This window comes from Hyaena hyaena, unplaced genomic scaffold (genome assembly GCF_003009895.1).
Source record: "Hyaena hyaena isolate Hyena2069 unplaced genomic scaffold, ASM300989v1 scaffold_15, whole genome shotgun sequence".
NCBI lineage: Eukaryota > Metazoa > Chordata > Mammalia > Carnivora > Hyaenidae > Hyaena > Hyaena hyaena.
The window spans coordinates 4,822,247-4,846,523 of NW_024080647.1; the positions used below are offsets into that span (position 1 = coordinate 4,822,247).

At 41.4% G+C, this 24,277-nt stretch overlaps 2 protein-coding genes across 4 annotated transcripts in view; both read right to left on the reverse strand.

Annotated features, from left to right (window-relative positions):
• The window catches only part of ZNF609 (zinc finger protein 609), a 211,740-nt gene extending 198,137 nt beyond the window's left edge, over positions 1–13,603 (reverse strand). For all 3 annotated transcript variants that reach the window (XM_039218959.1, XM_039218950.1, XM_039218942.1), the window contains exon 1: positions 13,520–13,603. The gene's annotated coding sequence lies outside the window, so the exon portion shown is untranslated. The remainder of the gene's footprint in view (positions 1–13,519) is intronic.
• A 5,432-nt stretch (positions 13,604–19,035) lies between these two features.
• TRIP4 (thyroid hormone receptor interactor 4) overlaps positions 19,036–24,277 on the reverse strand; it is a 72,467-nt gene continuing 67,225 nt past the window's right edge. Inside the window, exon 13 of the mRNA XM_039219514.1 lies at positions 19,036–19,338. Coding sequence (XP_039075445.1) covers positions 19,271–19,338 — 68 coding nt within the window. The 3' untranslated portion in view covers positions 19,036–19,270. The remainder of the gene's footprint in view (positions 19,339–24,277) is intronic.

The following is a 24,277-nucleotide window of genomic DNA, read 5'->3' on the forward strand; positions in this document are numbered from 1 at the left end:
TTTATTTATTTCTGAGAGAGATAGTGTGAGCAGGGGAGAGTCAGAGAGAGAGGGAGATACAGAATCTGAAGCAGGCTCCAGGCTCTAAGCTAGCTGTCAGCACAGAGCCCGACACGGGGCTTGAACCCACAAATCGTTGATATCATGACCTGAGCCAAAGTCAGACGCTTAACCGACTGAGCCACCCAGGCGCCCCAAGTATCTGGCTCTTGATTATGGCTCGGGTCATGCATGATTTCATGGTTTGGGAGTTCCAGCCCCACAACCGGCCCTGCTCAGACAGCATGGAGCCCACTTGGGATTTTCTCTCTCCTTCTCTCTCTGCCCCTCCCCTGCTAATGCACTCTCTCTCTCTCTCACAAAATAAACAAATAAACATTTAAAAAATTCAAAAAACGAGAGAAAGCTTTAAGGGGTGCTTGCGTGGCTCAGTCGGTCAAGTTTTCAACTTCGGCTCAGGTCATGATCTCATGGTTCATGAGTTTGAACCCTGTATCTGGCTCTGTGCTGACAGCTCAGAACCTGGAGCCTGCTTTAGAGTCTGTCTCTCCCTCTCTCTCTGCCCCTCCCCTCACTCATACTCTGTCTCTCTCTCTCCATCTCTCTCAAAAATAAATTTAAAAAAAGAGAAGACTTTAAAAAATACATTTTAAAAATAAAATCTTTCTTTCTACTTTTCCTAATGTACATACTTGATCATAGCTCAATTTCTTAACATTGAATCCCCATGCGATAGATTTTGTTCTCTTTGCCCTGAAAAATGCTGAGCTTAATCAATATATGATTACTATTTTTTGTTTGGTTGAGAATTAGAGGAGACAATTTAATTTCCTGGCCTGGTAAAATGAATGCACACAGTCCACCACTGGAGTGGTGCTTGGTACACAAGGGCTAGTACAGTTAATTCTTGAGGCTTCCCAGTTGGCTGGGAGGAAAAGAGCCAAGATATGATTACTATTAAATAGTGTTGACTTACAGAAACCTTTATCAATTCTTGTTTGTTCCTCAAAGTAAAATGCAGTTTCTTTCTTCGCTTTATAGTTTCTAAAACTGCCAACTGAAGTAGTTGTTTGTCTATCTCAAAACCACATTTCACATTTGCTCCCAATGAGATATTTAACCAATCTATAAATAAATAAATTCCATATTATTATTATCTGGCTTAATTTTGGAGTTTCTTTCATCTCCTTTAACAGTTTCAACTCAGTCATATTACTTTGATTAAGAACATGACATTTTTATTTAAGCAAGGATTTCAATCCTTATAAAAATGTAATACCTTGCTGTCCCTATCATTCCTATCAAGTGCAAGGCCTAGCAGCACCATATTTCAACGATTAGTCTCCTTCCATCAAGTACGTGAATTAAATTATTGTATCATTATTTTGCCTACCACGAAAGAACGAAAAAAATCTTATATAGATGACAGAAATGGCACTAATCATGTTTATGTCAGTAACACTTTTAAATAAATCTAATGCTTCAGATCACATATTCAGGTAAAACATATGGATCTGTTGTTGGAAGAAAATGTCACTTCACCGTTATGTCACCTATCCCAATGTGACCCTGTTAAAACTGAATTTCTTTCTTCTAGAAAGGCTCAAGAGAAACAATATTGCCAAACACTGTCCTGCACTTCTCCCTCTGTCAGATAGTGCTATGGAACTCATCTGAAGTCCACACTGCCAGGATTTCTAGCTCTGCTAGGATTGGAAGGGCCAACTAATACAAACCACAGAAACATTACTGCTGTTAAAAAAAAAAACAAAACAAAACAGTTTTCACTAGCAACCTAAGCTATGGTAAGGCATTTTTAACTGATAAAGCAATACAACTTGGTCAATTAAGTGGAGATCCTTTCAACTACTAAAGAAAAAAAAACAACATACACTTGAATTAACAACTGCCAGCCTTAAAATTCACAATATCAATATTATTACACCATTTAAGTACAAGTAGTGAGAATCTATGACTTCAAGTTTGATATATGGCAAATTCAGAGAAAAGCCATGTGAAATGTGCTTAGAAGCCCACCTAACACTAGAACTATCTGCCCAAAATAACATTTTTCTTAGCATAGCCCTGAGTTCATTAAAAACCTTTATTCTAAAATTATACTTCAAAGAGAGCACATTTTTATGGAATAGTAAATGGGTTTCCTTGAGCACGGCAACTGCACAAGCTGACGTCTAACTAACTAAAAATGGTGTTCAGGTACAATGCACCTCAGCTAACTCAAAAAGCATACAGTATAGCCAGCTGAGAGCTTGATGTCCACAAGCTGCGTGCTGCATTCTGCGTAACCCAAGGACAGAAATAAGGCACGCCATTTCTTTTATATTAGGTAGGGAGTTTTAGCTTCCAGCCAATTACTGCCAAAGTGGCAGTCTGCCCTAAGGGATTTGTTTCCTATCAACTTTGTGTAAGCAAAGAAGGAAAGTGGTAACAGGAAAAATAATAAAATGGAAGGGATAGAAAAGGACAAGCAAAGAAATTATAAGAAAATTTATAATACACAAGTCAAACAAGAGAGCATCTTCATCCTCAGGCTAATGCATTAAGTATGACACTTTCACAACCTAGTGAGCAATGTGGTGAGAGGAAGTCGAAACACCACAACCTGAAAATTCAATTTTTAAGCTGGGAGCAGAGTGCACACTCCTTGAAAGCTTATTTTTAAAGAACTACCCTAAAGTTGCTGAGGCCTCCTCACCAGAAAGGTCATGATAATTGGGCTTTTTCCCTTGAGGCAGGAGATGACTCAGAGGCCTACCTCACCCATTACTCTAGGCATCCAAGACCCAGTCAGCAGAAGGGTAAATCCCACCCCTCAGGGAACTGGCTACAGGGCCTCCAGTTCTATCCCTGGTGTCTTCCAGACATGACTGACTGCAATTTTCACCATGATTAACTTCCAGGAATGCCAGCCAGAGGAGCAGCCAGGAGAAAAGAACATAAGGAGTAGCTATTTCTCCCTCTATGTCAGCTGGACTCTTTGGAACAACTGCAGACTCTTTCTGCTGGGCAGAACAGCAATCAACAACCTGAGGGAAGTGCCTAACAACCAGCAACACACCAGCACCCTACTCCTCAAAGACCATCTTACTTAAAGCTATAGCCCTCCCAACCTTTCTCACCTATCCCCGCTCCACACTAATCCCCCTTACTATGCTCTATTTTATCTCATATCATTTATCAGCCTCTTAATAATATATATTTATTATGCTGATATGGATATGTTATACCCTTCAGTTAAAAGATAAGCTCCATGAGGTTGGGATTTGTGTGTCTATTTTGTTCACTGATAGATCTTTAGCAGCTAGAATAGGACCTCACATTATACTAGGAATCCAATAAATATTTATGGAATGAAAGAAGTAAATAAGAAAAACTAAAGACCTTCCAGAGGTCAACAACACCCAGAGGGGCCAACAGTGTCTCTATTCCTCTAAGAGAACCAGTCTGGTTCCCATGTCTGACCTAAGTCACCTCCACCTGTCATGTACTACTCCTCCCCCTCCCCAAAGTCTTCCATCAACTAGGATATATGGAACCACAGCACTGCTGCAGGCAGTAAAAGCAACAAATGCTTGTCCTTGAGTCTGAAGGATTTTAGTCCACCTTGTTCCTAAGTTATTCAGTTTAGGATAAAATGCATTGAATGAAAGTTACCTTAGTATAAAAGGAGGCCTGAAAAAAAATTACAGGAAATTTCTGTTTTCAAAAATCAAATTCCAATTCAATTCAGCAAGCATTAATTAAACATAAAGTTATATTCAAAGCACTGGGCTAGAAGCCATGAGGAACAGAGGAGACAGAGGTGTCTTATGCAGTTCAGAATGAGGGAGGAAAAAAGTATATTCACAAATAACTATAATTAAAGACAATGTGTGATAAAGTACTATAACAAAAATCCTAGCAAAGAGTTAGGGAGATACAGAGGAAAACGAAATCAACTCTGGAGATAACTAAGTGGGAAGAAAAAGTTAAGAAAGGCTTCAGAAGGAGATGAAATTTGGGGGCAGGTTGAAGGAAGGGTCTGATTTGGAGTTGAATGCTTTGGAGCAAGGAAGGTCATTCCAGCAGAAAAGAAAAGAAAAAAAATAAAGTGCTGAGAATGAAAAACACAGGGTAAGCTGAAAGAACGGCTGTAAACAGAGTAATAAATAGATGAAATAAGACTGAGATTATTAAGGATGTGGAGTTCTGGCCTATGAAGGCAATAAGGAGCCATTAAAGGTTTTTCAGCAAGAAGTGGAATGGTAAGAACTATATAAATCTACACTGGGGTGATGCCTGGCTGCAGTTGGTAAAGCATGTGACTCTTAATCTTAGGGTTCTAAGCTGGAACTCCACATTGGGTGGAGAGATTACTAAAATATATATATATATATATATATAAAACTTAAAAAAAACCCAACTACAATGGAGTTCCTTATTATATACTCTTCTAGAACCAAATTCTTTCTGTTCAGAGCACTTTAGTTCATAATCTTACTTTTATCAGTTGATTGTTGGTCAGAGACCACGTCTGGCTTCACACTTAGTTTATAAAAAATTGTAATAATATTGCAGCAGTCTGTAGTACAGAATACAGAAAGAGGCATTAATCATGAGGTTACTGCAATAACACACAGATGAAGGCCTGAACTTGGTCAGACAAAAAAGCAAAGCTAAATAAATGGCAAGGTACCTAGAATAATCCAAATTTAGTGAATGATTAGATGAGATAGTAAGGAAGAAAAATAACTAAAGAGGAGTTCAAAGTTTTGTGCCATGGGAACTGGAAGAAGTGTAATGCTTAGGAGACAAAAGGGTAGGCAGGTTTCAGAAATGAAAACTGGAGGTACATTCAAAAGCAGATGTCAAATAGAAAAAGCTTTCCTTCTTCCTTGTATTCCTTTCAGATTCATATACTCCATAAGCTGCACAATTCCATTTCTCTTCCTATGGTTCCATTTCCGATACCACTCTTTAAGACTGCTCCAGAAGCATCAGTTTCAGAATAATAAATGCTGTTTCACATCAAACCTCAGATTTTGTAACTGAAATTTAGAAGGTACATTCTTTTTTCATAATTTTTTTTTAATGTTTATTTTACTTTTTGAGACAGAGAGAGACAGAGCTTGAGTGGGGGAGGGGCAGGGAGAGAGGGAATCACAGAATCCGAAGCAGGCTCCAGGTTCCGAGTGGACAGCACAGAGCCCGACACGGGGCTCGAACCCACGGACCCTGAGATCATGACCTGAGCCGAAGTCGGCTGCCCAGCCAACTGAGCCACCCAGGCGGCCCTAGAAGGTACATTCTTAAACATCCACTTCTGCTCACATAAATGAAAGTTCATCCCAAACAAACCCAGTCTACTCCACTGAAGACTGTTGCTACAAACATTACTGATAACATGCCAAAAGCCCACCAGCTGTACTTTGTACAAAGAATAGAGCAGACACCGCTGCCGTCCCCTACAAAGACGGAACTACAGCCTACGAAACTACAGGTACAAATATGCAATGCAGTACCAATCATGCAATGTGGCCTAACTGCCAGGATCTGGATTTCATTGATGGTATAGTTTCATTTCCAAGGGTGGCATGGTGTATACTCTCACCACTTTCCAATTCGATAGCCTATGCATCCCTGAACACTTAAAAAACAAAACAAAACCCACCTACAAAACCCACTTATATTTCCAATATTAATCTTTCTAAAATCTCATATTCAAGTGGAACACTTCTGAAAATAACCTTTAGATTACCTAAAAATTAGCAATATGCTAAAGATAGCTGGTAACAAAACAAAGTACTCCCAAGACTTTTTGTGAGTCCACGCCAGTCAGAGTGGCTAAAATGAGCAAAACAGAGAACTCTAGATGCTGGCGAGGATGTGGAGAAACGGGCACCCTCTTACACTGTTGGTGGGAATGCAAACTGGTGCAGCCCCTCTGGAAAACAGTGTGGAGGTTCCTCAGGAAACTAACAATAGAACTCCCCTATCACCCAGCAATAGCACTGCTAGGAATTTACCCAAGGGATACAGAAATGCTGATGCATAGGAGCACATGTACCCCAATGTTCACAGCAGCACTCTCCACAATAGCTAAAACATGGAAAGAGCCTAAGTGTCCATCAACGGACGAATGGATCAAGAAGATGTGGTTTATCTATACCATGGAATACTACATGGCAATGAGAAACAATGAAATCTGGCCATGTGTAGCAACATGGATGGACCTTGAGGGTGTTATGCTGAGCGAAATAAGTCAGGCAGAGAAGGACAAATATCATATGTTTGCACATATAGGAGGATTAGGAGGAACTTGACGGAGGAACAAGGGCGGAAATGGGGGAAAGGGAGAGAGGCAAACCATGAGAGACTCTTGAATGCTGACAAAAACTGAGGACTGATGGATGTGAGGGGGAGGAGGGATGGGCATGGAGAAGGGCACTTGTGGGGATGAGCACTGGGTGTTATATGGAAACCAAATTGACAAGAAACTATTTGTAAAAAAAAAAAAAAAAAAAAAAAAGACTTTTTGTGAGTCCAAAACAATGGTTCCACCCACCAAATTTTTCTATTACAGACTGATGCATGTTTTAAGTACAAATTTAAAAACACCTCTTCCAATGTTCAAAGGTAGATTAAGCATGTGATGTTGTTATATTAACAAAGAAAGAAAAGACTAAAAAACCACCATCTTCTTAGCTCTCAACCAATAGCTGCAATTGTCCCAAATCCATGAATTAACTAAGAAATGCTGATAAAAATCCTAACTTGGGGAATTAACTTGGTTATGCAATTTTATTCCTTTACATTCCTTGAAAGCAAAGATTTCTTAATATTACTGTCAATTCCGAAGTTCCAACAATCACCTCAGTCCCTTAGTGTATTTCAGGGAGCCTCCTTGTTGTTAGTTCAACAAATGTCATCAATTTAGCATTTTTGGCATTAAAAATCACATCCTTTTATTTTCCGAACAAAACACGGTGGGCAACCATATTTAATCCCAAGAAGTTAATTCAAAGGAAGTTATCTACTAACTGGTCAAAAATGGAAAAGTACCCAACCTACCCCCACAATCAGCCTCATTTGGCTCAAAGATTTCAGATAAAAGAGATGTAAAAATCTTAGACTGCTGACTTAATGCACAAAATTACTTCTTATTGATATCCAGGCAAATTCTTTGAGGTGCAATTTCCTTTTCATAAGCTGAAGTTCTTTTTTCTACAGCCCCCTGATTCCTACATCCATGGCTTGAGTGGACTGGAAAAAAATATATTTGACAAGCTGGTGAACCTGCAGAATGAAAGTATAAGACCATCTAAAAGAAGATGGCCTAGTAAAAAACGCACAGCATATGTTTTACAAACGTATCAGAGAGGAGTGAGGGTCAAGCCCAGGGAACTAAGGCTGTACTCATTAGCCCTTCTGTATACTAACTATATATATATATTTTAAATGTTTTATTTATTTCTAGGAGAGAGAGAGACAGCGTGAGCAGGGGAGGGTCAGAGAGAGAGGGAGTCACAGACTGAAACAGGCTCCAGGCTCTGAGCTGGCAGTCAGCACAGAGCCCGACGCGGGGCTCGAACCCACAAACCACGAGATCATGACCTAAGCGAAAGTCGGACGCTTAACCGACTAAGCCACCCAGGCGCCCCATATATTTTTGACACAGTAATAAACTGCTCACTTAATGTCAAGCAATGTGTCCTGTTCCTCCATCACAATCTTAGTATCATAAAATTCTACAGCTAAATGGAACCTTAAGAGATGATCTTGTTTGATGGACTCATTTTACAAACAAGGAACGTGAAAACAGTGGAGTGACTAGCACAAGGTAACACAACTAGTCAGAGGAACAATAGATTGAATGACACCACACCCTATGCTTTAAAAAGCTATATTAGCAAGGAAAACATAACACTCTTAAATCAGACAATAACTCAGCTGTAATTAAACCACAAAAAAATAAAATTGATCCACATAAGGAGAACAAAGGGTTAGAACAGGAAGTACCCCAATTTAAACAGAAAGCAACAGTATTTGTTCATACAGTACAGGGGTTTCTTAAGGGCACAACCTTACACATATTTTCTGAACCATTTTATTAATTACTACGTGCTGGCATGCATGTCCTGTGCTTCTGTCAAATGTACCTCCTTAAGGCAGTGCCACATGATCCTAGTGGCAACGGTTTGAAAAATGAGAACTTCTGGTATAGATAACTGGTGGTACTAAAGGAACCCATAAATGTGGTGCCAACAATCAAAAAGGACTGAAGTTGAAGGGGGTAGAGATATTGCCGGGAGCAAGTAATCCTGAAAACAGTTTAAGAATAAAAATCCGAGAGAGCAAAGTTGGCCATACACTAATGACCAGAGAGCACAATAAAAAGAGGCAGTTTCAGAGTCTGCCTGGCATCAGACAGCTCTCACCTGCAAAAGAAAGAAGGGAAAATTTCTCACAGAGACAAGAGAAAGATCGGAGGTTTGCTCCTGAGTGATGGACTAGATATGACCTAATAGGTATTTGCCATCTCTTATTTCTGGGACTCTGATCCAAGAACAAACAGCAAGAGGACCATGAAAAATCAGCCCTGTTGGATCTGGAGTTCTGCCTTGACAAGATATAAAGCTCATTCATAGATCTGACTGTGCTCATGAGACTGCAGTTCAACTCCTGCTGCTAGAGCAAGGGGAGGGGGAAGGAAGACAGAAAGGGGTGAGTGGGAAGGAGGTGGAAGATCTGGGTTGTGACTATAATAGCTACAGTAATTAGAGTGTTTCCAAGCTGCTGGAGAAGTCTTCAGAGCAGGGGAACTAGGATGAGCGATGGGGGAGGGGGAAAACGCATGAGGAAGCAAACTACTGAAAATGCTAGGAAAGTATACGGTGATTTATGAACAGTTTAAAACAAACAAACAACTGTGATGGCTTCATATAGGCAAACAGAGAAGTTTAAATTATTTCCCAGAAGAGAATACTATACAAATAACTGTTAGGCCTCCACTTAAAGCTGGGTTACAAACTAGGTTTAAGCAGATTACTGCAAAGGTCCCTTTCAGTGATCCACTGGCCCTGCCTCAGTCATAATGTTGCTTCCCTTTCCTCTAAATCAATCAATTGATCTATGTATCTAAATTTCTCCATCTGACAAACAGTGCCTTCACTCCACTTGGAAAAGGGATTTCTGAACTCTAAAACAGTTAATATCACTTATTTTCCTTCAATCAACTGTTAATTAATACCCGGTGAATTCAATCAGAGAGAGGGAGGAAAAAAGAGAGATGGAGATTCAATAGGGGCACACAGCCTGTTGACCTAACACAGAAAATGACTGGAAGGCACTAAAAAATCAGAAAATACACACCCAAGTTACTACTTGCTTGTACATTATAGGTTCTTTAGCACTCCCTCCTAGAGTGGCATGAAAATGTGAAAGAAAAATATCGTATTAATGGAAGATGATGATAGTAACCTATAAGAAAAACCAGGGAATCTGCAAAAAGCCTAAAAATAGAAAGTCCTCTTCCAAGTCAGAGGAAATGCTATACTTGTTTTAAAGATAAATATGTAGCTGAGGTATTTCCTTAACATGATTTGGCCCTGGGTGATTTGATTATAACAAGTGATGTTAATCTTAATGCCAGAAAAGAGAGTTATAAAAGTACTGGGAGAAACAAAAATGGAACAGGACAACTGAAGAGATGCAAACTTCGTGTGGAGATTTACATTCATAAAATAAAAACACATGCAAATTTCTTGAGTGAGGCATGTCAGGCAGACCTACACAAAAAGTCAATTATATCCTTTGCATAAAACCTGCTGGGTATCCTCCCAGTGGACTGAATCTTTTTCACCACACTGAAAGCAAAAAATTTTCTCCTTCCCATTTCCCCCTAATAAACAAGCACTAGAAAACTGAATTACCACTATTTCCTTCCCATTCATAGGGCATAAAGCCAGAAATCACAGAAATACAATAGGGCCGGCTAGGACCATGTCTAAGGCATGCTAGTCAGTAATCTAAAAAGAAACACAGAGAAAGAAGAATCTCTTTTCTCTTTTCCATTATCATCTCACTAACAAACCTGTTATCAGGCATTAAGAAATGTGAAACAAAGAGCAATTTCACACATATGAACTGAACCTAAACCATGGAAGACCCAGTATTTTCTTGTCACTGTGGCATGTGATTCTTTAACCACCTGCTCAATAATCCCTCTTCAGCTGCACAGCTGCTGCCAATTCCACATGCCCAGCTAGGCAGGTGCTTCAGTGAATTACCTGTTCCCTAGTGAAAAGAGTCCTTCACTGACACTTAGTGGGCCCAGAACCTGCCAATCAGCATCCCTGATCTTCATTTTTGTCTGTCAAAGCCAACTTTTATGAGAGATAACACGAGGGCATATTTAGAGCACTACGTGATTTTGTATTTGGTGGGGTTTTATTCTTGTTGTCGTCCTTTGTTTTATAAAGGAAAGGGATTTTTAAAAATCAATCGGAAGTGAGAATTCAGCTGCTGAAAAGAAAACTTGCCACACAACATAAGGCTGCCTTATCTCAGAGTGGCCCCATCTGTCTGGCAGTATTCCCACCCATGACTGGTTTTCCACAAGGGAAATAACAATTGCTCAGCTACCACTGTAGCAGAAGAAAGTGGCAGTGGAAAGCGCTATGTTACCTGGCAGTAATGAGAGAGGGAGAACTTCTGGAGCTCACACATCATCCCTGTACTTCTCAAGTCTCCATAGCTGAGCTCAGGCAGTAGTGTTTCGAGTCAAACAAATAAGGAGTGGCACTTCTACTCGACAGAGCAATCACTAACCCCCTCAACAAATTATCCTGTTCCAGTCGTTTAGTTGCTATATGCTAATTGCAACGTAATTACTACCAAGAGCCAAAATTATGCTCCTATATCCTCACACAAAATAAGCACTAATCTGCCCAGCTATCTAGACCTCTCACAAGGAAACATTTTCTACCAGGAAAACCAAAATGCTCTCTGAAAGATGGTCATAGTCAGAAGACTCATAAAGACTCCGTGGGGCAAGGGCCCAACTCTGAAACCACTAAATCTAATCAGAGCAAATTTAATATGAAGCTTCTGCCTTCACTGTCACCTGACAGGACTCAGAATGAAGGCCCACAACCCATGAGCAAAATGCTTTGGACTCAGTTTAGCTGAGGCTTCACTCAGAGGTCGAGGACAGATAGCTGGAAATAGCCTAAAGACAGAAAACACCTCTAGTTAAGACTTTAAGAGTTTTGTCATCAAGAACATGTTCCCTTCCAACAAAGCCCAACACCTAAGTGGAAAGTTGTCATTTTAAGAAACTCACTGAAATAAAGGAATGAGGGACACAACACAGACTCACCACCTCAGAAAGATCTCTCCCAAAACCAAAGGCTGAAGTTCCTATTCAACAATACCTATAGGATATGTTTGGCTATTGTGTACACAGTGCACTGTGTGCAACTGCCTTCTCACAATCAATCTGCTTTCTAATCTCTTCTTAAAGAAAAGTTTTCTTTCATATCTTAAAAGGAAACCTTCCTAATCCCAAATAATTTCTTACCCGACCAATAATACCTAAATACTATCTGGGCACCTGTGTGAGATATTTACAAGGACGGGGTTTCTTCTAGCTTGTTCTCATCCTTCTCTCATTAATTACGCCCAAGACCTCAGACGATTTTTTATGTTCACCACTTTGACCAATTTCATCTGCATAATGAGCAAGTCACCTCTTTTCATCAAAATTAAAGATTAAAAGGAAAGTTGTTTTGTTTCCACAGCCCTTGGCCAAATAGGCAAATTATGTGGCTTTTCTGTTGTACAAGTATTACTGACCAGGAAGTCACCATTAAAAAGGTACTTGGTCCTTGACTCCCTATCTTAACCTTGCAAAGGTTTTTAGCGATGTTGCTAAACAAACAAAAATCACTGAGGGTCCCATCTCTATAAGAAGAATTAAATATGATGGTTCAAACAAGAGTGGACACCTCCGCTTGGAGTCTTCTTCCTTAAAGATGTTTGTCTGACACAAACATCGGGATTGAGTCTCCCAGACACTATTCCTCCACAACTTAGTACAGGCTAGCCAAAGAGGCAGGCACAACATGGCTGGCATCCCCTATTCTTCTGAAAAATGTGTGCCAATGAGCTCTGCATTGTTCCTCACTCAAAAAGAAGAGCCTTTCTGTCTGGCCTCCTCCAATGGCAAGCCCCAGTCTGGAAAAGGAAGAAAATGGCACTGAGAAGCCTGGGAGATGGAGCATATCCAAAGCTCTCAGACAAGACTTGAACCTATGACCTTCACTGTGTACACAATAGGCGGGTGAGAGGGACCGGTTTATCTCTGCAGAAGCAGTTCTCAGCCCTGGGGTAGCACTCCCGATAAAATGACACAGACTATTGTGTGTGGCAGCAGAACAGTCATCTCCTCACAACAGCCTAAACCAGCACTCCCTCCCCCAAGACAAAGCAGCAGGGGTGAAATTAACTCAAGGCTGCAGAGCAAAGCCTAGTACAGAAAAGAGAGGCCTGTGGGGGATTGGGGACTCTCCTCAACCCCTGGGGCTCTGGACACATGGCTGGAAACAGACAGGCTTTCTCCCCCATCTTTCCCACTCTCATTTAGGTAGGAAGCTGTTTCTTAGAGAATTTAATCATCTGTGATTTGTTCAGAAATATTCCCCCTGAAGGGCTCTGATCTCTCCACCCTGTGTGAGCCTAATTCCTAGAAGCTGAAATGACTGTTTGCTGCTGCCTGTTTCACAAACACACATTAATTGGTCAGATGTGTCTCCTCCTCCTCAACCCCAGAGGGAGGAAGGAGAATCTGAGCAAAGCACAGAGAGGATCCAACCGTAATTACACATAAAGGGAAAAGAGGGCAGCGTGGGTTTTTCCAAACAGGACAGGGTCACAAATCCTCCCGGGGGTACATGGAGAGCAGTTAAGGGCCAGGCCCAGGGATCCCTCCATCTTGAAGAAAAGGACAGGAGTAAATGTGACCTGAAGACTGTAAGGAGCACACACCCACAACCTACTTACTGCACACTCCGGGCCACCTTGCTCCCCCCGCCCCCCACCTCAGGGCCGCGCACACGTCTAGATTCCAACCCTTCGCCCTGAACCCCCCTAACTCTCTGACTAGCCCCAGCCGCCCTGCGACCCCTCGAGATACCCAGACTCGCCTCTGAAACTCTCTGGCCTGTCCCCATAACCTGGTCAGACCCTAATCCCCTCTTGGGCACCCCCTACCCTCAGGGTGAACCGACCCCGGCCACGCTTTGAACTTCACCTCGCGCCCCTCGACGCCCCCTCCCCCACCCACGCAACGACCCCCCCATCCCCCCCAACACACCTTCCCCTCGCTCCGCCCCAGCCCCCCAACCCCCACTTCCTCCGTCAGGCGCCGCTGCCCCCAGCCCCCTCAGCCCCGGCCCCCCTCAGCGCCGCGGCCTCTCTCCTCCCCCAGCCCCGGCTCCACACAAAGCTCCGGACTCACCGCGCGGCCGGTCCCGGGAGCCGCCACCTCCGCCCGCCCGGGGCCCCGGGCCGTAGAGCCGCCGCTGCTACGGGGCCCAGGCCGCCATCCGTTCCCGCGGCCCCTCCCCCCCCACCCCACCCCGCCTCGACTCCGGCTCTCCGCCCCCTCCCCGCGCCGCTCCGCCCCGCCCGGCCGGTGCCGCTGTGTCCGGGGCCGCGGGTCCCTCAGCCGCCACCGCCGCCGCCGCCGCCGCGATCCGGGACAACCAGGGCCGCCCCGAAGACCCGGACACTGGACTGCCGGGCCCTCGGATCCGGATTCCGGGCTGCTGTGGAGTCTGGAGCGGGAGAGCGCCAGGGAAACCCGGAACCTGGATGAAAGAGCCAAATCCTGGGTCTCGGAATGCGCGGTCACACGGAGCCCGGATTATAGAGTCGTAGCTCTGGGAATGCTGGAAAACCCGGCGAGCCGGTTAAAACAGAGATAAACTCGAAGAAACCTGGATTGGAGAGCTCGAACCTAACGCTCTCTCCTCGTGGAAAGAACTCTCGCTGTACCAAGACTTCCTCGCAGAGAGGTCTCTGGGGGAAGTATATTTTAAATACAGAAGACACCAGTTCCGTAGGTGTCTTTCAACCATGGGGTGAGGAAAAGGCCGTAAGGGGTCTGAACGTGAACATCCACAAAGAACAGAAGAGCAAGGACAGCTCACAATGGTTTCATCCATTTTATCCCTTGGTTCAGCAAAGTATCAACCCCCTAATTTTTCATCCTTTGTCCTCCAGGTATTTTTTTTTTTAGGATTAGCACTTGTTTTCCTCTCCAAAGTACCCATTTCTTATCTTCTTATATCCCTTTCATCTCACCATCGTATATCACCAAATCTTGTTGCTTTTTATTATCTAAAAGCCCTATTTTGCCATTCTCCAACCCACCATTCTTTTTCTAACGACTGTACTTTTATCTTTCCTTATCTGTCATTCATCTGTTACTGCCCAGCGCACTACTACATAGTAGACATTCAATGTTTATGTGAACCCTCCCATCCACCTCTTGCTTGTGAAACAAGCTCTTCATGACCTCTTCCCTAAAATTACCACCTCCTTCCACAGCAAACACGAATTTCTTTATTCTCAAGGCTCCCCATTCTTAGCCCCTTATGTCCTCCTCCTTGTGTCCTTGACCATCTTAGCTCTGCAGTTTCAGCTTTCCTTCCTTCCCTTAACCCAAGGTATCCTTCAATAGTGCCACTCAAGATAGAGCCAGGTCATAAAACCCTTTTACTCTTCACACACACACACACACCACAAAGCCAAGGAAGAATAATTTCTCTTTGGTCCACCCAAATTCAACTCGTTCTAGGACAGTAGAGGACAGAATTGATCCCAGGTGACATTTCCAGTCTTTACTGGGCAATGTTACAAGTAAGGATTAAACTACTTAGCAGGTAGAGAAAGAGTAGGGGTTGGTGTTTTAGACTTAGATGTGACTTAATTAAGGGTCATCATCTACTGAAGAGCTTGACTCTATCTTTGGAGAAGATAGTACTGAAAGTCTTACTGCAGAAATAGGGCACAAAGGAAAGTAAACACTCCTACAGTGAACCTCAATTTTTAGACAAAGTTCTTCAAGCTTGGAAGAATCACCAAAAATTTTCAAGCGACTGACTTCCCATTCCTATAGGCCAGGGATTGGCAAATTATGGCTCATACACTCATTGCCTGTTTTGGTATGTCCCATGAGCTAAGAGTGATTTTTTTTTTAACATTTTTATTTTATTTTATTTTTATTTATTTCTAGGAGAGAGAGAGAGAGAGACAGCATGAGCAGGAGAGGGTCAGAGAGAGAGGGAGTCACAGAATCTGAAACAGGCTCCAGGCTCTGAGCTGGCAGTCAGCACAGAGCCCGACGCGGGGCTCGAACCCACGANAGAGGGAGTCACAGAATCTGAAACAGGCTCCAGGCTCTGAGCTGGCAGTCAGCACAGAGCCCGACGCGGGGCTCGAACCCACGAACCGCGAGATCATGACCTAAGCGAAAGTCGGACGCTTAACCGACTAAGCCACCCAGTCGCCCCTTTTTTAACATTTTTAAATGGGTGAATAATAATCAAGAGTATTTTGTGAGAATATGAAATTCAAATTTCAGTGTCCACAAATAAAGTTTTATAGGCTCATAGCCACAATCATTTATGTATCATCTGTGGATTCATTTGCACTGTAACAGCAGAGCTGAATTGATGTAACAGAAACTGTATGACCTGGAAAGCCTAAAATATTTGCTATCTGGCCCTTTATGGAAAAAGGTGTGATGCTCTGTGCTCCAAACAAACTATCCAATAGAACTTTCTGCAGTGATAGAAATGTTCTATATTTATGCCCTCCAGTTTAGAAGCCACTAGCCACATGTGGCTATTTGGGTCCTTGAAATATGGTTAATGTGACTGAAGAAGTGAATTCTTAATTTCATTTAATTTAAATAACCACATGTGGCTAGTGGCTACCATATTGGTGGCTCTAGCCTCTTGCCAAATCTTCTATACTGACTTTTTTTTGCCGCTTATCCCAACATGTTACTCCCTTCCTATGTCACAACTCTATACGGATTCTCAGTCCTTCCCATCTCCTCCTCGTACCTCCTGTTCCTCTATTTATCCGACTCCAAACTCGGATGCAACAAATTACTAGGTTTTCCTTCTGGGCTCCCCATGGTCACAACTGAAATCTGAAATCTGATCAGTTTACCAAGTTTCACCCCATGAATTAATCCACATTATGTGCACACATATAAATGGACAGACATTTACACAAGTTTCTTTGTGTTAGATGGAACTGTGGCTATGTTCTTTCTTCTCTGCATGAGAGAAGTAGAAAAGCCGTCCTCACGCTGGATCCCTTGTTGCTGCTGGTGTCTGTGATATGGATCACCTCCCTCCAAACACATTCACAGAAGCTGAGAACAGCAGATGTGTACTTGCTGTTTGAATCTCAAGGAAAAAATATTCATCATCACAGGCCTTTCTTTCCTCCCCGTAGGCCTAATAAACTGAAGTTAGTTGATTTCTCTAGTTTAATAGATGCTTGCTTTTTTTTTACTGGCCTTTTCTAGCTGGGCAAGAGAACAACCCTAACACTGTCTCAATCCTGGCTAGGAGTTCTAGCAAAAGCATTAAAAGCATTTCACCAAACTAAATGAAATCCATATAAATAAGCTTTAGTATAGACAGCAGTTAAAATGGAAAGAGATTAAGGGTTATAAGTTATAAAAACACTAACTTTGTAATTTTTATAAAAGTAATCTTTAAAGCCTAAATTTTCACAGCTACTCCCTAGGAAAAATGGGTTTCTGTATACTTCCAGCTTAAAAAGAAAATAGGGACACCTAGTTCTCTCTCTCTAGATTAGCCATACCAAGCAAAAAACAAAAACAAACAAACAAAAAAACACCACCAAAAAACCCCTTACTCCATTCCAAACATCTGACTGCAAAGTCAAAGCCAGGTCCTACATCCTGACAGAGAAAGTATCTTGCTTCATGTATATCCTACTCTGAGCTTACATAATTGAGACAGGGCCCTGTCTAGAGAAGCAAAAACAAAATACACTAAACCCTTCAGGTACTATACAAATTGAGAGCCACTGAACCCAACCATCCAAAAGGGGGCGCATATATTTAGGCTGCAAAAGAAAACCAGCTCAGAAATGTGAAACTTCCCTCAGGCCAAGCTGTCCCAGAGTTAACAGGGTCAGCGCAAAGTGTTGTAAAGCACTGAAAGGCAATTCCTGGGCGAGTTTGTACTCAGGACGCTAAGAATTTCCACTAGGCTTTAAATTATGCTATTCATCACTGAGCAACTGACGGCCATTTACCCCCAGGTCTCTCCCACACTTCCTCCCCAGTGTCCCACAAATAAAAAAGAGACTTTACACCACCAACCACCACGTGAACTAAAGACAGGCTTTCACAGTATAACCATGAAAAGAAGTTTCCAAGTTACTCTGCCATTTACTCATGTGGCTCCAGCTGCATATTTTGGATGCTGAGGTAGGTTCTTATAAACCTGTAATGTTCTTGTAAACTTTCTTATCACGGCACACAAAATGGTTGCATAACCTGAACTCTTGCAGCTCCTGATGCTTTTCTTTAGGCATGCACACACAATCTCTCCAGGTGAAAAAAATCAATCCAGACCCCCCTGTGCTCGAGCTGTCATTCACATAAAAAGGCAGGTAACTTTTGGTGGTGGTTGTTCCCTAGGTCCTTCACCTCCTACCTTTCAGTTTTATTTTGGTATTCAGAAAACCAGACAGTTCCAGTGCAGAATTCAAGGTATTACTGCTTGGTAAACTATTAACACAGTGTGGCTTCATTAATAATACTAGGGTCTTCAGGAGACCAGAATGAGACTTTTTCTCCCCTCTAAAGAAGTACCATTAGCTGTCCTTTCCACTTTCTCTACAGAAGTTGAACAGGAAAAGAAAGAGAATACTGCATGTTTGCATTACCAGAACAAGAATCGGGTAGGTTTTCCCTGGGAATCCAGAGTGATCAGGCCCCCACAAAACCAGTGCCTAGAGCTATGCAACAAGCAGGGTTTACAGTTGAGTGAACATCAATGCATATGAGTGGAGGCATTTCAATGCAAATACATGCTGAATATGAAGGATTAAAGAAAGGGGAAATTAATCTTTTTCATAACACAGGGCACTTTTTTCTCTCTCCTGTGCGCTCTCTTTTTTAAGTCATGCACACAACTGCTGGAGGGAATCCAACTTCCCTAGTGTGGTGGCGGTGCTTTATAAAAAGCAGAACATACACATTTAAGACCATGAATTTCCTGAGGATGCCAGCAACTGAGATTCTGACAGCTTTACTGAACAGACTCAGAAAAAAAGCGCTTCACTAAGTAGGGCCAGACTGACGAGTAAGTCTTATTTCAAATCAACCTATTTTTCCAAAGCTCATAGCTTCCTGAGGTATGGATGGTTTAAAAGGTTCGGTTTCAGGATTTGGGGACATATCAATACATTTACTGAAGGGACTTTATTTTTTAGTTTGTTTCTAATTGCCCCATCCAAATGATGCTTTTGTAACAGCCACAAAATAAATAGGGCAGTTTCATTCTGCTTGAGCAGGTAGCTCTATCTTCTCCCAGTATGAGCTTAGGTCATAACACGTCAAACGAAAAAACAAAGTGGCAGCACCATTTCAGGTTATCCCTTAAAGAAAACCCACCAATGAAGATTATTCAGCTTTTGAAGACTGCTCACTTCAGGACATGTTGGATGAGAGCAAAAAACTTGTTAAAACCATTTCTGTCCCATCACAGGTTTGCATTAAACAGCATTCCTCAAACACCTTAATACTCCAACCAGGCTATTACTTTGAAAAGAAACTTTAGAATTCAAGTGGTCTCTCAAAAAAAACTGTTAACCTATGTTAAGAATTTTCTCAACCTCAAATCCAAGCTTCAGAAAGTAATTTCCAACTTGTTCTTTTCTGACACCATTTTGAGAAAAATGCCAAAGACCTAGGATTTTTAAAATAGCATTTTATAAATAATGTATTCAAAGATTTTGACCTACTACATAAAGTAAGAATCCCAGTCTTTAAGAAAAATATACAAATTTAGGTAAGAGTTTAAATTCTGAAAGATTCAAGCCTGATGCCAAGCCTTTAGATTTCTAATGCTTCAATTCCAAAGGACCAGTGGATAGCAATTTTAGTACACAAAACTCCACTATGCTGTATAGCTCCTTTTCTCCTGGGTCAGACAGCTTTATTCTGCTTCATTAACCCCTTCTTTGCTCCTTGATGGATCTTGGAATCCAGTTTCCCTGTAAGGGAGAAAAAGAAGCCTCATTATTTATTTTTTATATTTGCAATGCAAATCTTTCCTGGCCTCCCAGGTCTTCTGGTTCCTGTTTTCCTGTCACATTCAATTATCTTGCTTCAGGACTTAGACACTTTCAAACTTCAGAGTTTCATTCGGTAAGAATGAGGAAGCAGTGGGAACACTGTTTAAGGACACACAAATGTGGACACACACACGCATGAATATTCGCCTAAAGAATGTAAATCGTTAATATTTCTAATTTTGTAGCTAGTGGAAAAGAAACACCGCGTTTTTCAGGAGGTCTCATGCTAAGGCAAGTTTTAAAAGAATACACACATATAATAAAGGAAGGCATTTCACACAGTGGGAAACTCATTCCTCTGACCTGTTAACTGGCTGAGCATAATGCATGAACCTCCCTCACAGTGAGAAAAGCAGTTCAGTTCACCCCTTTGCTGCCTCAGACTTAATAGGGGGAGTGACCTGAAACAGTGGAATAGAATCCACATGAATGCTTTACTGACAAAGGGCCCCTATCACCAGCTAAGAGGGGCAAAGGTCATAGGCTGTATGACTCTTCTAAGTGTTAAAGTTAGAAAACAAGCAACCTTCCTGTCCCAGGTGACCCTAATGAGAGGTACTTTACTGATGTGGTCCCTGACCTCTGACTCCTCAGATCTACCAGGACAGTTTGGTTCAGTGGTAGCAGCCTTAGGAGCCATCCATCTCATGCATGAAGACAATCTTAACAAAGTTCCTGTCTGTCTTACATATTGATTTCTCCCACAAAGAGTCTCACTTAAGTCAATAGTGATGTTGGCACGGAACTGAAACAGAAACAGGTCAGTTCAGACTCAGCATTAAAAAAAAAAAAGATTAACAAATAAACAAGGAGCTTCCCTTTAAGGCAAATCAGGTGTACTACAGCCCACACCCACACCCATAACTGCGCTCCCATGTGTTGTCATTTTCATTTGTTACAGCAATCAGGTGTATAAGAAAGAGCAGTGGACTAGAAGTCAGGAAACTCAGGTGCTAGTCCATCCTCTCTGTGTTATTAACTAGCTGTAAAACCTGGGCCAAGTCATTTAGTCTCTCTAGACTATAACTCTCACTAAGAACACATGTCTTTACTACTGCAAAAGAGGGTGAGAAAAATAACTTAGGGTGTCTCGGTGACTTAATTTCAGCTCAGGTCATGATCCCAGGGTCGTGGGATCGAGCCACTTATTGAGCTCCATGTGTACTCAATGGATCCAGCTTAAGATTCTCTCCCTCTCGGGCGCCTGGGTGGCTTAGTCGGTTGAGCGTCCGACTTTCACTTAGGTCATGATCTCGCGATTCGTGGGTTCGAGCGCCGCGTCGGGCCCTGTGCTGACTGCCAGCTCAGAGCCTGGAGCCTGTTTCAGTCTGTGACTCCCTCTCTCTCTGACCCTCCCCTGCTCACGCTGTCTCTTTCTCTCTCTCTCTCTCTCCTNAAAAAAAAAAAAAAAAAAAAAAAAAAAAAAAAAAAAAAAAAAAAAAAAAAAAAAGATTCTCTCCCTCTCCTCCCCACCCGCCATGCCCATCTCCCCCACTCATGCTCTCTCTCTCAAATAAGATTTAAAAAAAAATTAAAAATAACTTCAGCCTAGTAAGTTTCCCTCTCCTTCTTAAGTTTTGTTTTCTTTTTCTCCTCATCTCTCTAGGGGTATACCTGTCTCTGGAATAACGTTACTTCTTTTTAACTGGGCTTCCTCAGAAACCATCACTAAGCAATATCCTGAATGCTATCCACTAGCATTGTCACAATGCTATTGATTTTAATTTAGGCTCTAGAGCACAGAGTATTCCCAGGGATTTAGCAGTCTTTCATCCCCCAGGCTGCCCAGCTGGAAATCCGAAAATGTGCCAGCAATCTGGCAAAAAGTTCTATTACAAGGCAAGTTTGCCTTTATATCCCTAACACTACCATAGTGAACATCAAATGGTAGGTGCTCAGTAAATATGCTCATCAAATGAATTAAACAAAGAAGACCAGGCAGACATTACAAATTCCAAAACCTTTGCATTACAGGGACTAAGTAACCAAAATTAGCAGATATCAGGTAAACATAAGAGTATCCATTGAAGAGGTGATGGTACCAAGAGGTATAAAGAAGTAATGCATCTCAACTTTTTAGGACTAGCTAGAACAGAATTCAGAATCCCACTTAGGACTTCAGACATCTAGTTCTCTTTATTGAGTAAGTTAGAAGACTGAGGTCCAAGCTGTAGTCCTGAGACTACTTAGCTCTATGTGAGGAAGTCACCTAGTCACTCTTGTCCTTAGCTTTTTGGATAGTAAGAGGAAACTAGACTACATTGTACAGCAAGCTTCTTCCAGCTCCATAATTGTGCCCTAAAAATGAAATGTGATAGGAATAATTTGTTTCTGAGGCAATCTGATAAAGTGCAAAGAGCAGGAAAATGAGAAACAGAAAGATGTGAGCAAAATACAACTTCTATAAACCTATTTATTCAACTGAAAAGTGAAAGGAGTAAAAAATTCCTAACTTACAAAGTTACTGAGAGATTTATAGCTAACACTAATTGCTTTCTAAATACCAAGCACTATGCTAAGTTTTTCTATATACATTAAGCCACTTAATCCAATAACTAGTTGAAATACTGCATGTTAAAATGCTTCATAAACTCAAAATTCTCTGAAAAAGTAAGGGTAGTCATATTTATGCTGAGGCTTCAGAGTGTGTTTCTTACTTATGGTCTCAGTTTATCTTACAACTCTAGGCAAGATTATTAACTATTTGTATTTCAGATTCCTCTTATAAAAAAAGAGCCATTACCTTCTTGACACCCTCAAACCTTTACTATGTAAGAACATTCCAAGTATAATCTTTGGAAAACTCCAATCTGATTGTGAAAGCCCTCAAGTGAGACCGGCTCAGGTAAGATCAACCTTATGAAGCAAAGCACTCAATGGGTAGGCAAACGAATCCCTGGCTTCAGGGATGATGTCATAAAATGGAAAACTAATAGGAAGGAGATATAAAGGAAGTAGGACCTCTGGAGCATTCCCAGGAATTCAGAAATTCTTTCATCCCCTAAACTGCCTAAGAAAACTATACATGTGGCAGCAATCTGTAAGCTTCTTATAAGTAATGACTTCTTTACATCCCTAACATCTACCACAGTGACTGCAACACTGGCCAACTTGGGCCAGTTGCAAGCAATGAAGGCAAAGGACTGGGGCTTCTTGCACGAAGGAGCAGTCAACACAGTTTCCCTCAGATGGCAGGAATTCTGAACTAGTTCTAGTTCAGCCTCATCTTTCAAGACTTGGGATCTGGATAGTTAACTACAGTAACATACAGTACACTCTTTTAAAAGCAGAGTGGTGATGCTTAGTTTATGTATTTCCCCAATATTTTTACATTTAGTACCTACAGCATTTCAGTGTTAACCACATCCTCAATCATGGTGCCTAAAGAAAATCAAATGCATGTGCAGCAGATGGACAAGAAGTTAAAAGGGGAAAAAATATTTATCATCAATCGATTTAACTCTCCTAGGGATTTCCACATGCTTTGCATAACATATAAGGCAGTACCTGCATGACTTTATACAGCATGTAGTTCATTTAATGTAAAAAGATTTCCTTTATCTCTTTGAGCATTTAACGTAGAAATTTTACTATACTTTGCACTTCCTAATTTGAGCAGACACATAGCCAAGTGGTATCATACTGCACAATATAGTTCTCTGAATTATTTCAAGAAACATAATTATCCCCAGGTCAAGCAAGCTCAAGTTTATGTGTCCAAAAGCATAAATCAAAATACATGCCTTTACATCCAGTTATGGAATGAATAAGTCATGGGAATAAAAGGTTCATCATAGAAAACATAGTTAGTGATATCATGTTAGTATATGGTGACAGATGGTAGCTACACTTGTGAGGAGCATAGCATAATGTACAGGGATGCTGAATCACTATGTTGTAAACTTGAAATCAATGTAACATTGTTGGTCAGCCATAGTCAAAAAACTAAAAACTGTATACATACCTTTAAATTTAAGGCATACACACACACACACACACACGGTACAACAGGTAAATAGGTTGTATTCTAAAAGCTTATTTGAAGGTCAGAGTTTGGAACTTGGAATGTATCTCATAGAACTAATCTGTAAAAGATTCCTAAGCTATCCTACAAAACAAAAACAGGAACAAAAGCACTTAAGCCATAGCATTGTAATTGAAGGAGAATATTATTAATATTATGGACCGTAACCATTTATTGTAATAATACAGTTAGAAGAAAATGTGAAGAATTTCAGATTAACAGGCAACTGTGTATTTTCCCCTATGGCAGTGACGGTAAAGACTTTTTCTAGCTGTATGCTACTGAAGGTGGCTCCTTTGGACTACAAGAAAGTTCTGGCAGAGTCTAAGATTTTTAGAGATGGTAAAGAGGAATGAAAGATAAAGGAATGAAGATTTATAGGGAATAGAAACTTCACACCAAACTAAAGCCTCAGGTAGGATGTTTCCTTCTCAATAGAATTTTTTTTTCCAGAGCACCTGGTTGGCTCAGTTGGTAGTGCACGCAACTCTTAATGTCATGGTCATGAGTTCAAGCCCCATGTTGAGTGTGGAACCTAAAGGTTTTTGTTTTGTTTTGTTTTGAGGTACACAGGGATTGGTCAACCATTCTTTCCTTTTTTCTCTTTAAATTTCCCTATTATTCCTAACCAATGTTTCACTTTGGCCTAACAACGAAGAAGCTGCAATCTTACAATTTCTCCCTGAAACAAGCATACAGACTATTTGGTTTTCTATTTTTTATTTTATTTAAAATTTTTTTTAATGTTTTGTTTATTTGAGAGAAACAGCATGAGCAGGGGAGGGTCAGAGAGAGAGGGAGATACAGAATCTGAAGCAGGCTCCAGGCTGTGAG